The sequence below is a fragment of the Simochromis diagramma genome, unplaced genomic scaffold (assembly GCF_900408965.1).
Source record: "Simochromis diagramma unplaced genomic scaffold, fSimDia1.1 OVJJ01000051.1, whole genome shotgun sequence".
NCBI classification, from domain to species: Eukaryota; Metazoa; Chordata; class Actinopteri; order Cichliformes; family Cichlidae; genus Simochromis; species Simochromis diagramma.
In genome coordinates, this window is record NW_024386934.1 from 1 (window position 1) to 15,867 (window position 15,867).

Below are 15,867 nucleotides of genomic sequence, written 5' to 3' on the forward strand. Positions count from 1 at the left end.
CCGATTATTTCAGACCTTGTATGTGAGGAGCAGGATTTTGAATTCTGGATTTAACAGGAAGCCAAAACAGGAGAAATCTGCTCTCTCTTTCTAGTCCCTGTCAGGACTCTTGCTGCAGCATTTTGGATCAGCTGAAGGCTTTAAGGGAGTTTTTAGGACATCCTGATAATAACGAATTACAGTCGTCCAGCCTGGAGTAATAAATGCATGAACTAGTTTTTCAGCGTCACTCTGAGACAGGATATTTCTAATTTTAGAGATGTTGCACAAATGGAAGAAAGCAGTCTTACATATTTGTTTAATATGTGCGTTGAAGGACATGTCCTGGTCAAAAATGACTCCAAGGTTCCTCACAGTGTTACTGGGCCAAGGTAATGCCATCCAGAGTAAGAATCTGCTTAGAGACCATATTTCTAAGCTTTTCAGGGCCGAGTACAATAACCTCAGTTTGATCTGAATTAAGAAGCAGAAAGTTAGCGGCCATCCAGGTCTTTATGTCTTTAAGACATTCCTGCAGTTTAACTCATTGGTGTGTGTTATCTGGCTTCATGGACAGATAGAGCTGGGTGTCATCTGCATAGCAGTGTAAATGTATGCTATGTCTTCTAATGATGCTGCCTAAGGGAAGCATGTATAATGTAAACAGAATTGGTCCTAGCACTGAACCCTGTGGAACTCCATAATTAACCTCAGTGTGTGAAGAGGACTCTCCATTTACATGCACAAACTGGAGTCTATTAGATAGATATGATACAAACCACTGCAGCACAGTACCTGTAATACCTACAGCATGTTCTAATCGCTCTAATAGGATATTATGGTCGACAGTATCAAACGCTGCACTGAGGTCTAGCAGGACAAGCACAGAGATGAGTCCACTGTCAGAGGCCATAAGAAGATCATTTGTAACCTTCACTAAAGCTGTTTCTGTGCTGTGATGAGCTCTGAAACCTGACTGAAACTCTTCAAATAAGCCTCTGCAGATGGTCTGTTAGCTGTTTGACAACTACTCTTTCAAGGATGTTTGATATAAAGGAAGGTTGGAGATTGGCCTATAATTAGCTAAGACTGCTGGGTCTAGAGATGCTTTTTGAGTAAAGGTTTAACTACAGCCAGCTTGAAGGCCTGTGGTACATAGCCGATTATTAGAGATAGGTTGATCATGTTTAAGATCGAAGCATTAATTAATGGCAGGACTTCTTTGAGCAGTTTTGTAGGAATGGGGTCTAAAAGACACGTTGATGGTTTGGAGGAAGTAATTATTGAAGTTAACTCAGAAAGATCAACTGGAGAAAAAGAGTCTAACTTAACATCAATGGTACTAAGAGTAGCTGATGAAGTCATTACTAGTTAACGTTATTTAATATGAAGGTAATAGCAAAGTGTTACAGGCATAGCCCGAAAGCATGTAGCCTCATGGGCAGTGTAGTCCGTGCTGCAGGGAGAATGGACTGCCATACCCGTTAAGTGTCTGTGAGCGAGTGTCTGTGTACGAGTTGTCATCGAGGAAAAACAGGAGCTGGAAGCATGTAAATATAATAATAACCACTGCAGCCAAGAAGAGAGCCTGACAAGCCCAGCTGTAAGTAAGCTATTAAGACTCGACTGTACACCGTGTTCGTGTTTTCCTCTGAAACAATAAGTTCCGTTGCAGCCTTTCAACGCCTCTCTCTCGCTAGCAAAGTCGACCCAGACAACAAAGTAAAGCTAGTTTTCAGCTACGAGCCCGACACAAACCCGACGTATTAGCCAGAGGTCCCTTTGCTGTGGTTCGGAGCCGCGGACCTGTTTATTATGCGAGGAATTTTTCTATACGAGATCGCTGCAAAAAGTGCAGCCTTACCTAATGTCAACCGACTGTTACTCATTTATATTAAGATTTAAACATCTGGTTGGTGTTGGTATGGCGAGTATAACTCCGAAATGACAACACAGGCACGGCTTCTTCAAGACGGGCGCTTTGCTGCATTTATTGAACGCCATGAAAACTACAAACATAAAACACAAAGGCTCGTGGCCACCTGCCACTTCGGAGGTCCTAGAACAATAACTTTACAGTCCTGTGCATTCTTGAACAGCTGGTAGACTAACCAGGCTTTTGCAGATAGCTCGCTGAACTCCTTAGCGTGATTATTAACGTGGCTCACAGCCTATATTATCACGCCCAAACCTCGCGATAATAGCGGTGTAACAAAACTGGTTCTTTGTGACAAGATAAACATGTCTCTTGTACAAAGAAAAACGCACCTTTAACAATATTGTCCACAGAAATGTACAAGCAAGAACATTTTAACTGCTGGAACCATCTATTAAACTTCTTTATACATAAGCCATTTCTGTGACACTTACAGCGAGTATCCTTCAGTAACCGTAATAAACCACACAACCTGCCATTTGAAATGCTGGCTACAACAGCAGTATAGTATTGCAGCATGGCATTTGGGTTTTCTAACTAAAATAGGAAAACTTCACACACAAACAGAACCCATCCCTGTGGATCATTTGAAATGCCATTGGAAGCACACCCTGTTATGTTGCCAGTTTGAAAGCTGATGTTAACATTTCACAGCAGTCAGCAGCCAGTGGAAGGTTCAGAGGATGATGTCATTCTGCTGCTGGGGGCGTCTGCTGAGCCGAAGGCTTTAAAAGAAGCTGGTCTGATGCACTCACTGCTTTTTGACTTTTTGGAGGTTTTCAGTTAAAAAACTCTGACAGGTTTCCTTTCATTTGCTCTGTGAAATACTTGTTATTGCAGTTACACATTTCTCATCAGTTCATGTGTGTTTTTATATGAAAATATTTGGTGTAAGTATTGTTCATTAAGCTGATTGTGACGGACCTTTGCATCATGATAAACTTCACAGAGGGCTCATACTTCATCCTTGGTGCCTACTTTGATGCCGGGCCTACAAATACTTGTTTTTCTTGCTTCTCTTGTCTTTATATTCTTTAATCATTTGCGCCAATGTCCTGCTGATTGTGGTTATCTGTGTGAACAGAAGCTTACATGAACCTATGTACATGTTTCTGTGCAGCCTGTTTGTGAATGAGCTGTATGGTAGTACAGGGCTGTTTCCGTTCCTCCTGCTTCAGATCCTCTCTGATGTTCACACTGTTTCTGCTCCTCTCTGCTTCCTGCAGATCTTCTGTCTGTACACTTATGGAAGTGTAGAGTTTTATAACTTAGCCGTCATGTCTTATGACAGATATCTTGCCATCTGCTGTCCTCTGCAGTATAACACACGAATGACATCCAGCACGGTTTCTGTGCTCATCGCTGTGTCGTGGATCTATGCTTTGTTGCTGGTTGCTGTGACAGTTTCTCTGAGCTCACCTCTGCAGCTGTGTGGGAACATCATTAACAAAGTGTACTGTGATAACTATGCCATTGTTAAACTGGCCTGTTCTGACACCACACTCAATAACATCTATGGACTGATCAGCACAGCATTCACCATTTTTCTGCCTCTCACGTTAATCTTTTTCACCTACATGAGGATCCTGAAAGTCTGTTTTTCTGGATCCAAACAGATGCGACAGAAAGCCGTCAGCACCTGCACGCCTCACCTCGCTTCTCTGCTCAACTTCTGTTTTGGGGCTTGCTTTGAAGTATTGCAGAGCAGATTTAATATGAACACTGTACCAAACATTTTACGTATTTTGATATCACTGTACTGGCTTATGTGTCAGCCGCTCTTTAATCCTGTGCTGTACGGGCTGAAAATGTCCAAAATTCGTGACATATGTAAAAGTTTGATCTACTGGAAAGTTTGGATCATGTAGCAGATGTATTAAACAAATGAGAATATTTAAAGACATTTCTTCACTGGCTGTTGTTTCCTGTTAGGCTGCATTCAGTCTTCAGCCACTTAAACACTGTGAGAGACCGCAAAAGCCTTTAATCATTCAGCACACATAAGCAGCCACACGGTACCTTCCAACATGTCGAACTCCAGGCCTCGAGGGCCGGTGTCCTGCAGGTGTTAGATCTCACCTTGGGTCAACACACCTGAATCAAATGATTTGTTCATTACCAGGCCTGTGGAGAACTTCAAGACATGTTGAGGAGGTCATTTATCCATTTAAATCAGCTGTGTTGGATCAAGGACACATCTAAAACCTGCAGGACACCGGCCCTTGAGGCCTGGAGTTTGACACCCCTGATGTAGGATGTCCAGATAAAATTGGTAAAAGCGACACCAACATGGTGGACCTTTTGTCACTGAATTCTTTGAGACACTCAAAAAAACAGATTTCAGCAATTTTTTGAAATTAGATTCTCCAACACTGAAAGAAAAAGTCTGCCAAGAATGCTGGGTTTAACTTTTAAACGTTCCATCTTACTTTAGTAAATAACTTTGATGTAAAATGTTACATTAATGAAATCTAGTTTGAGATGTTCTAAGAGAGGTGGAGTCTAAGACCCAACCTGACATATAGACACAGACTAACAGGCTGTCAGGGGTCGTGTGTGGATGCAAGGAGGAGATGACCCAAACGCAGGACTCACGGCGCAGGATACAGAAGTTTATTATAGTGAGCGGATGAACAGAACATGAACAAACGCTGACTGGCTGGATGATTGAATGGCTGGCTGAATTGCAAACACACACGGGAACGATGGCAGTGACAACATCACATCAATGACAAGACGGTGAACCGAAGGAAAATGAGGACTTAAATACTCTGACTGATGAGGATGATAATGAGAGACCGGTGAGTACACAGCTGAACATAACCTGACACATAGGAAGTAGAACCAGAATTAATGACTCTGAGACAGAGGGCACGGTGAAGCGGGAAACATGAATGTGGAAAATAAACGGAACATGAACTGAAATGCTGAGTCAATGACCCAGCAATCCTGACACAGGCACACACAAACATAAACACTCTCATGCACACATATACAAATACTCAGCTCTCACCCAACATGGAGACACACAGAAATGAACACTGTACACGCACTCACACTCCCAGTACATACTCTATAACAGGTACCATCACCCCCAGAAGGGCAATCTGCCCCGAGACCCAGGAGATGTTTCTCTTTAATCTGGGGTGGAGACAAACAGACCTCCCCCTGGTCCTGCAGCAGCAAGGAGGCCCACCATCCCAGACCCCAACCAGATGGCCAACTCCTCCTCCCGGCTCCCCGCCCCCAACGGGGAACGGGGGTGTGAGAAGACCCCATACCTCACTCCACCCGCTCATATGTGGTGTTGATGCATGCTTTTCTAAAATGCATTTAAATGGTGGTGCTAACAATCCTCTGCCAATAGCATCTGGTAGCAGCACGGCCCCTCCCGGGAACCCTACAATGTCTACATGTATTTAAAATTAAGAGGTGGGCACCGGGGCCAGAAGTGAGGTTGAATAAACAGACTGTTCTCTGGATACCGGTAAGTGAGCCAACCCCCCAAGGCCCTATATGTCGACCCAAATTTAGGCCGTTACAGATGCAGACTGCAGCCCCGTAACCATCAGATGGCATCTGAGGCTGTAGGGCTTCAAAAACAAAGAACTTCTTCAAAGGCCTCGTCTCCCTGAACGCCACAGAACTGACCGTTTGGACCAAACATGGGACGTTGAAAGGTGAAGAGACTTTTATTCACTGATGAGAACAAATGTAACCTTGATGGTCCTGATGGTTTCCAACGCTACTGGCATGACAAGCAGATCCCACCTGAGGTGGTTTCTATAACGATGGAGCTCATCGCGGAGCTCATGTTTGGATCTTTGATTTCTGTTTTGGGGGTTTACAGGTTTTTTTTTTGGAGGTGTGGTCCTAAACTTTTGATCAGCAGTTTAATTGATATTAGTGGTGATTTAAATGCTTCATGACGATCGCATCAAAGCGTCTCAGTTCTCCCTGCTGTCCTCCAGGGTGTTGGAAATGATTAAGCCTATTTATTTAGTTATTCATCAATTGATTGGTATGATTTGAAGCTTAAAAAGGTTCATTCTAAGCTAACATTTAGTTTAGTTTAGTTTTGGGGTTTTTTCCACCAAGTCTCTGGCGTCTGACATCACTTATGCATTTCTATTCTGTCAGCTACCTTTCCATCCTCAGTGGCATCAAAAACTCGAAGTTTTAGTCCATAACGAACACCATGTTTAAACTTAAGGGCATCGATAAGTGCATGTGGCACCAGGGAATCCTAGGCCAAAGGTTGATGATTGATGTTATGATCATATCATCAGATCTGTGGTCAGATGTTCTGGTCACTCGGGTGAAGAGAGAGGCTGAGGTGATCGCCACCTGTGATGAATTGGATCAGGTGGTCAGGGAGGACGCTGGACAGACTTGGAAGTACCTGCATGTAGGGGAGACCGGGGATAGTTTTTGACATTTCTGTCTGTAAATTGGAGCTCTTTTAAGGTAGTGGATTCAAAATGTAATGCAAAGTATTTACATGTCTCGGCTATTAAATAGTGCAGCTATTTTCTCTGCAGCACAAGTACCATTGCATGGTATGGCCTCAACACAAAGAGTGAAATGTTACAATTAACCCATAGTCTGTGTTAGTTGTAAATATCCTGGGGTGAAATGTAACACAATGAAATAAGGGTACTAACAAAACATTAACATGTAATCTTTGTTTATTCAACACATGAATGCACTTAGAGTCCATTTATGTAGCTACGTGTGTGTGTGACAGAATGCAGAAATCTAGCTTTTGAACATATTCCAACCCCCCAAAAAAGACAAATTATGGAATTTTCTGCAACTGAATATTTCATTCATTTTGGTTGGTCTTCCTTGAGTTTGGCCTTCATTGGCTCAGTGGGCATTATAACCTACAACTCTTGCACCAATTTTGAACATAACAATGAAGCTGAAAAAATGTAGTTGTGCACCAGCATCGCAATTCCATTACTTTTTATCATGGCTTACCTTGGTGTGGTTTGCAAAGTGCTTCAGAAAGATGAGGAAATCTGTTTCTTGCACCCATCCTGACTTATTTCCACTACCAGTACTTCCTACTGGTCCATCTCTGACACAGTGGTCTGCATAATGTATGTGTGGGAACACAAACAGTGGAGGAATTGTGTTGCCAATGGCATTAACCGCATATACAAAAGCGACCAGTGAACCTCTCTCTGCTGATGTCGTTCACAAACTTGTTTAATATAAGTTAAAGTAATAGTGTGGTAAGTTGTAACATCTGCATTATTGTTACAACTGACCCAGACTGTTGCTGTTACAACTGACCCACGTTACAACTATCCCCGGTCTCCCCTATAGTGAGAATCAGCTGGGAACACGTAGCACAGGGCCCAGTCCGCAAAATCTTCCACCTCTGGCAGATCTTCAGCAGCATTCCAAGGAATAGTGGAGCACTCAGGACTCTTGCTGCCAGCATTTTGGATTAACTGAAGGCTTTTCAGGGAATTTTTAGAGGCCATGCTGCTAGTGAGTCGGTTATGAGCTAAGCTAAGCTAACAAAACCTAAAGACACAGTGAGCGAATACAAATTAGCGAGTGAGTACACAGAGAGTGCTTCGGATGAAGCACGTGAAGATTCTACTATGAAATAAGAAGTTTTTTTATTAAATTGCTCCGCAGATAAACTACACAACAAACCCCACTGTGTTGGAACAGGAAGTGATTGCTCTTCCACAGAGAGAGCCAACGCCAGGTAAAAGCTCCTGACAGTCTGAACTCTTAAGATAACATGAACAGCAGTAAAAGTAAAACCTTGAATAAGCATTGAAGAGCTGTATATTAGTTAAATGTAGTTATTGCTAAAGCATATTCATAGAAATGATCAGTAGGCCTGCTGGGTGTTATGCAAAAGAAGCTCTGAGGAGGAAGCAGAGTTGTTTTTTTCAGCCATGAAATCATCCTGGTGTTTGATTCCTGAACATTTCATCTCTTTCTCCTGGATGAAGGTTAAACCGGTTCCTCTGGAGAAACTGTTTTTAAGATTGTTTTTGAAAATTGCAATTTGACTGTCATTTTGCAGAAGATAAGACATTTCTACACTCAGTGAAATAAGGGTCAAAGGTCATTGAACCACAGAGGTTGTTCTCTAAAGTGAGGTGTGCTGGCTGCAACAATTTGTGCATTTCACCTATAAAGATGTCCTACATCTGACCTTAGATCAGCTGTGACAGCCAGCTGTGTCTGAGCCTCTGACTCTGTGATGTCCGTCAGCACTTATAAGCTCCGCCCACCTCCTCTTTCATGATATGAAGTATGTGCATTCACAACCTGAGCAGACGGTTGGTTTTTTGTTGTTTAGTTTTTATGGGTTGTTTAATTTACCTTTCATACCTTTGCATTTTTAATTTTGCCCTGAGACAAAGAGGCAACAAATGTTGAAATAAAAAATTATCAAACAAACAAAGGAAAAAAAGGTGAACCGCAATAATGCTAAGAATTTGTAATGGTATTGAAATGTTGTGAGGGGACTTGTGCAGCTGCTGCAGTTTGCAGCTGATCCTGAGCATGTGCTGCCATGATGGGCCAGGCGTTAAAGCCTCTGAGTGTCTGTGCTTTGTTTTAGCCGAGGATGCTTTCAGTTCTGTGAGGAAGGAGCACAGAACCCACAACTGACTGTCTGCCACCTTATCTCCCTCTCCCGATTAGACGCTTCAACCTCAGTCCAAAAAGCAGAGCATTTTCAGTGTTTTGCAGGTCTTGTTGCTGTCTAAGAGAAAGGATGTAGTAGTTAGAAACATTATATGATATAGACTTCAGACTTTACAGAAAAATGAACGAGCCCTATTTATGGCAGTAATGAAGTACACAGAAAAATACAATAGATAAAGCCAGACACATTTATAGTTTTCATTCTTTTTAATCTAACTCAATATTGTGTTAACTTTTGAATAAAGCAAACATTTACATATGTCACGAATTTTGGACATTTTCAGCCCGTACAGCACAGGATTAAAGAGCGGCTGACACATAAGCCAGTACAGTGATATCAAAATACGCAGTACATTTGGTAGATTGTTCATATTAAATCTGCTCTGTAGTATTTCAAAGCAGCCGCTGCAAGAGAAGTTGAGCAGAGAAGCGAGGTGAGGCGTGCAGGTGCTGACGGCTTTCTGTCGCATCTGTTTGGATCCAGAAAAACAGACTTTCAGGATCCTCATGTAGGTGAAAAAGATTAACGTGACAGGAACAAACGCTGTGAATGCTGTGCTGATCAGTCCATAGATGTTATTGAGTGTGGTGTCAGAACAGGCCAGTTTAACAATGGCATAGTTATCACAGTACACTTTGTTGATGATGTTCCCACACAGCTGCAGAGGTGAGCTCAGAGAAACTGTCACAGCAAACCAGCAACAAAGCATAGATCCACGACACAGCGATGAGCACAGAAACCGTGCTGGATGTCATTCGTGTGTTATACTGCAGAGGACAGCAGATGGCAAGATATCTGTCATAAGACATGACGGCTAAGGTCAAAATTCCACACCGACATACGAGTACAAAGAGAAGATCTGCAGGAAGCAGAGAGGAGCAGAAACAGTGTGAACATCAGAGAGGATCTGAAGCAGGAGGGACGGAAACAGCCCTGTACTACCATACAGCTCATTCACAAACAGGCTGCACAGAAACATGTACATAGGTTCATGTAAGCTTCTGTTCACACAGATAACCACAATCAGCAGGACATTGGCGCAAATGATTAAAGAATATAAAGACAAGAGAAGCAAGAAAAACAAGTATTTTGTAGGCCCGGCATCAAAGTAGGCACCAAGGATGAAGTATGAGCCCTCTGTGAAGTTTATCATGATGCTCTAATTGTTCATCAAACAGTCTTAACACTAATTTTGTTACATATATGAATGTTAATTAACACAATTCACAAGCATCAAGACAACACATTAAATGCAGATGAATCATATTCAGTCACTGACATCAAAAACATTATATTCAACATATAAAATCCTTCCTGTGTGAAACTCAGGCTAACAGCATGTAAATCATACACACTCATACACACAGCCTCAGACTCGGCTGAAGCCCTGCTTCTTTTAAACCATTCAGCTCAGCAGACGTCACAGCAGCAGACTGATCTCATTATGAGAACGCCTGATTGGCTGCCTGAGTCAGAGGAAACCTGACAGGACCTGCAGGACAAAGATGTGTCGTGACAGGTTTCCTATATGGCAGTGGGCCTTTAAAAGAGTTATAAACTTCAATCAAAATTTGGTTTACTTACTGTTTATAATAAGTTCGTGTGTACTTGTGTGTTTTCAGAGTTCTGCAGCAAACACTGCTCCACTTTAGATGACAGCAGATTAACAACTTGTAACGGCGGTCTGGCGAGGAAGGAGCAGCTAGCAGGTCTAGCAGGCATGTGGTGTGGAGGTCAGCCGGACAACTCAGAGCCCAGTTAAACAGAACAACAGACCTTTACTTGTCGCTAGCAGAGTGAGAACATACAAGCCAGGTCTCCACGGCTCTAGTCTGTCCATTTTTTCTGCGAAAATGACGTCACTTCCGGTTTCGGCCAGGTAATAGCGGACATACGATAGTTCACGCTGACGTCTATTCCAACCTAGGAAGTGTTGCGAACAGCTGATCGGATCGGCACTGGTTGGGTAGGAATACACCGAATGCACTGATTTCCACAATCATACACACCATTCCCCTCCGTTTATGGACAACAGCGCTTGGACATCTCTCATGGACATTCAGATAAAACTCACGGACTTCAGTGTGGATCAGTGTTTTTGATGTTAACATGTGTTATTTATGGGGAACTCTTTTTGAGAATCTGTATTGCTTGGTATAAGCCAGAAGAATCTGCTTAGTTGTCTTTGTGCACCCCCACTGGCTTTTTCGGTTAATTGAATAGCTGCAGCAGGAGTGATTATCTAAGTTTTCCTTTTCTTGTTATTTTTCTTTGGTTTCAGTTAAATACACGGTACCTGCGAAAGCGTTGTGTGTATTTATTAATTACTGCCCATCAGCTCCAGTAGCATTCCTAAATCTTCTGATTAATAAAAACCTAATATTTCACTCAATACCTAGCCTGTATTAATTCATTAGCGCTTCATCAGCGTTACATAACCACAATCAGAGACTTGTTGGCAGCAATGATCATGAGAGTTTTAAACTTCCAACATCCATGTAACCTCCAAGAATGAAACCAGGGTTTTAATAGTTTTGCAATTTTCATTAGTTTTTATTTTTATTTAGTTTTGACTTCAGATTTTCATTTTTATATCAGTTTTAATTAGTTTTTACCAATTGTTTGCTAGTTTAGTTTTTATTTTTTTGAAAATCCTTAGTTTCAGTTTAGTTTTGATTAGTTTCAGTTATAGTTTTAGTTGTGTTTGCAATAATTAAGTGCAACAAAATCCCAGTTTCATCACATCAGTCATTCTCTTCGGCTCATCCTTGGGTATGTTGCTATTCCAGCTACCATACTGCACCCTGCACAGGTCGCCTGTCTGTCGCAGGGCTAACACGCAGAGACAGACAACTCACATTCCCACCTATGGGTTCTTTAAATAAATAAATACATAAATAAATTAATTAATTAATTAATTAGGGCAGATGAACAACCACTGATACCAGGCAACTATAAAATGTATATCTTGGCCCCAATGAGACTATTAACTCTTGCAGCACCGGGTGTTCGTAATTTTGGTTCAAGTGAATTGATAAACTTTTTGAAGGCACTTGACTCACACAGTTATGTAGATGTCCCCGTCCTGTTGTCTCGGGATGCATCACGCTGCCTTGCCTGGGGTTAGCTTCTGTTTCTGGGGATGAGGGTTGAGTGTGCTCCCTTACCTTCTCAAGGTAAGCTAGGTTAGCCTTCTTGTGCGAGCTTTTCAAGTGCACTTTAAGGTTTGTGGGATTTTTCCCCTTTAGAGATGTCCCTCATAATTTGTCTCTTTCCACTACAAGACTCTTGCTTTATCCAAAACACAGACATATTCAAAGTAATCCCAAATTGGACTCTGGCGCTTTCTCCCGACTTTTCCTGACATGATTCTGCGCGTGGACGGAGCAGCAACACAGACGACTCGACTAACGTACTGCCACCTGCTGGCATAATGAGACACAGCAAGAAATAAACCTGGAAACTAAACTTCATTTTCACCCAGGACACGCACACATCACTGAAAACTAAACACATTTTTGCTATAAATTCAGTTAATTTTAGTTTTGTGAAAACTCATTACAGTTTTAGTTAGTTTTCCTTTTTTTTGTTTTTGTTTTTATTTTTATTTCCGTTAACGAAAATGTTTTTTCACTTCTAGTTTTCGTTAACGATAATAACCTTGAATGAAACAAGACAGAGGAAGTTACATTTAGCATCGTTTTTCTTTAAGTCACAAAATAAGTATAAAAAAGATGACACTGTGTGATTCAAATAATTACCCCAAAGTCTTCAGCAACATTTGGAAACAAAAGTTTTGTTCTTCTCTGAACTTTTTATAGTTAAAAACCTGCATTAAAGACACCACCTCACCTGTGAACACTCCTGCAGGTGTTTCCACCCATAAAAAGCTGCACCAACCACTGGGGTGCAGCTTTTTATGGGTGGATCTTCCACAAACTGACTCAATCCACACAAAAAAACCCCGTTAGCTAAGAAGAGTACGAGTGATTGGTCCAGTTCATGCCCAGAGGAAACCAGTGGCCCTTCTCTGAGTAAAATGGTGATCGACACAGAGAGCATCTCTACATGTAGGACTGGAATAATCACTGTGTGACATAATAATATAAATGATATAAATAAAGCATGCTAGGTTATTATTTCATGAGAATTTCAATACAGATCAACTTTAATGAAAGCCTTGTGCATCCACGGGTGCATTTCCCAGGAGCTTTGTTGTCAGGGGCGAACTGCCCCTTGTAGGATCTCCAGAGAACTTTGGTCCTGGTGAGGGGACGCACTGTGATCTCACAGGGCCTAAAAACAATAACTCAGCGTAGCCTCCTGTAAGTACTAACAGAAGGGGCGGAGGAAGTTGAGTGCTTTCTGGATTGCTTCGTAGTCATGGTGGGAGCTCTGTGGTCTGATCTTTGACTGATGAATCTGGCTTTAGGAACCTGGAATGTCGCCTCTCTGGTGTGAAAGGAGCCTGAGCTGGTGCTTTAGGAAGGACAGGTTACATATAGATTGTCTCACCTTGGTTTCTGGTGCTCCAGGAACCGGTTTCCTGGAAGCAGCCTGGACTTTATGCCACTTGGAAATGGTGGGTATTCTTGTATCCCAAGTTTGTTGCATGCACATTGTGTCATGGATCGCTGTGTGGCAGGCAGGATGAGGACCCAAAAATGCAACACTCACAGACTCAGGGGATGAACTCAAAATCACAGCTTTAATGCTGGAGAGGCAGATCGCAGGAAATACAAAACTAAACTGGGGACAACAAACTAAGCACTCGCAGAAAGACACAGGGAGATCCACACAGCATGAGGGAGAACGCGACACAGAACTGAGGGAGACACAGACATAAATACACAGAGGGTTAACGAGGGAAGTGGGAACACACGGGGACACGGCTGACACAGATAACCATAACGAGACAGGGCGGGGTGAACGTAACATGACGTATACAGGCGCGAGAGGCACAAAGTAAAACAGGAAGTGCACGGGGGTTCAGACCGGAGGAGAGAGAGAGCACAGGGAGAACATAGACATAACGGGCAGGGGAAACAGGGAATAAACACAAAGAGGGACGAGGGCTCATGAATACACAGAGGGGCACACAGGGGGTAAGAGTCACGAAGGGAAAACACTTAGGGAACACCACAACAGGGCAACTCAGGAAACATGGCCTAAATAAGGAACGAAATACAAAAATACAGGAAACTAAGAATACTGGGCCAACATGGCCCAGGACCGTGACACATTGGGTTTTTTCTGTGTGGACAAGAGGGTTACTTTCCTGCACCATCTGTTAAACCTCTCCCTGAGTCATGCCACCATGCCCACCTCTCTTAACCCTTTAAGACCTACCATAGATCCAAGTCCACCAGAGCTTTTCTTCATATTTTACATGCCGTAGTGCCATTTTTGGGAGCGTTTCAAGTTGCTATACGTCAATACAACAAATTTAATAATATGTATGCATTAAGTGTACAATAACTGCATAAATTGCATATTTATTACACATATTTCTAGTTAACAATTAAACTGTACATGCAAAAAAGTTGCACAAAATAGTTTCCAACCACAGGATATTTATTTTAAGTGTCTTCATAATTCTATTTTTATATACACCAATTTTTATATACTGCAGGAAAAACCAAAATAAATATTACAATGCAACTTTGCAAAAACAACCCAGCATGTGCATCAAAATGAACAATTTCCAACAGTGTAATTTGAGTTCTAAGCCTCCCAGAAACTATACAGAAAGGCATAAACTCAAACATGAATTTTAGAAACACCAGTATATCTATAGAAAAAAACTACACTTTCTGCAAAAATGACATCACTTCTGGTTTTGGGCAGGTAATGGCGGACATCAGATCTATTCCAACGTAGGAAGTGTTATGAACATCTGATCAGATAGGCAAAGCATGTTTCTGGAATATTATGTTTTTGTTGATGCAAATGCTTTTTATGCAATTTTTGCAAAGCTATATGTGGAAGGAAACCGTGACCTTGGACAAGCTGAATACGTAAGCTGCAATTACAATTCCTCCAGTTGCAAATAATAATTATAATAATTGCGTTAGCTTATGTGGTTGGAATTCTACCGGACTTTAAAAATACAGTGGTCCCTTTTTTATCCCGGGAGTTACGTTTTAAGAATAACCCGCGATAGGTGAAATCCGCAAAGTAGCCAACTTTATTTTTTACAATAATTATAGATGTTTTAAGGCTGTAAAACCCCTCACTACACATTTTCACACTTTGCTCTCTTGTTTAAACTGTCAAAGTTCAAGCCTTCGTGGAAAAATAAGTCCAGTATTATAGAATGAAACCAAAGATCAAACCCTGTTTTCATGGGAATAGAGCAGCTGCCTGAGAATCCAACATTAATGGATCAATACTGAATCAATGGTACGGAAGTAGAGGAATGAGCTGAGTAATGTTTGACTTATCTGACTGTTTTTGTTTTGCTTAATGCGCCTTATAATCTGAAAAATACAGAAACTTCTACCTTCCTGTCCAGAAGTCCAGCTTTTTGTGTGATGTAGCATCTTCCTCTGCCTTTTGGCTGCTACTGCAGGAGCCTTTGAGCAGAACATTGTGTTTGTTAGAGAAAACTTACAAACATACAGTACAGCACTTCAGAGTCACACTGCTAGCGATTTATGTATGTAGGAGATTTATGTAAATTTGACAAGCTGAATGCATTCTGTACTGTACAGGAGACACGGCACGGAGGAGATTCATTGACAATGGTCTACAGCCAATCAGGACGCAGAACAAAATGCGCTGTATTGAAGAGAAAAAAAAGAGAGAGAGAGAGAAAACATGCAAAATTGCACAAAAAAAATCAGTGAAACAGTGAGGCCGCGAAGGGTATAACGGTGAAAGGGCGTTATAGCGAGGGACCTCTATAATTACACAAAACAGAATGTGCCCGCTCCGACTGACCATAAAGGGTTAAGGCCTCCACCATCATCGCCATCCCCCAAAAGGCTGGAATAGACACCCTCAATGGCTACAGACCTATAACCCTCACATGTGTAATAATAATAATAATAATGGATTGGATTTATATAGCGCTTTTCAAGGCACCCAAAGCGCTTTACAATACCACTATTCATTCACTCTCACATTCACACACTGGTGGAGGCAAGCTACAGTTGTAGCCACAGCTGCCCTGGGGCAGACTGACAGAAGCGAGGCTGCCATATCGCGCCATCGGCCCCTCTGGCCAACACCAGTAGGCAAGTAGGGTAAAGTGTCTTGCCCAGGG

The 15,867-nt window shown here is 42.0% G+C and overlaps 1 protein-coding gene, 1 long non-coding RNA gene and 1 pseudogene across 2 annotated transcripts; 1 reads left to right on the forward strand and 2 right to left on the reverse strand.

Moving 5' to 3' along the window:
- The first annotated feature begins 2,848 nt into the window (after positions 1-2,848).
- LOC120736825 (olfactory receptor 10J5-like) lies at positions 2,849-3,783 on the forward strand. Its single transcript, XM_040037144.1, is given in 2 exon segments — positions 2,849-2,903; positions 2,906-3,783. Coding segments are annotated over 2 exon segments (933 nt in total).
- A 5,028-nt stretch (positions 3,784-8,811) lies between these two features.
- LOC120736822 lies at positions 8,812-9,753 on the reverse strand (annotated as a pseudogene).
- Positions 9,754-10,474: 721 nt separating this feature from the next.
- Positions 10,475-14,554, reverse strand: LOC120736824. Its single transcript, XR_005696615.1, has 2 exons — positions 14,477-14,554; positions 10,475-10,523 (listed from the first exon to the last, which is right to left on the reverse strand). It is a non-coding gene; the product is annotated as an uncharacterized LOC120736824 (long non-coding RNA).
- Between the last annotated feature and the right edge of the window lie 1,313 nt (positions 14,555-15,867).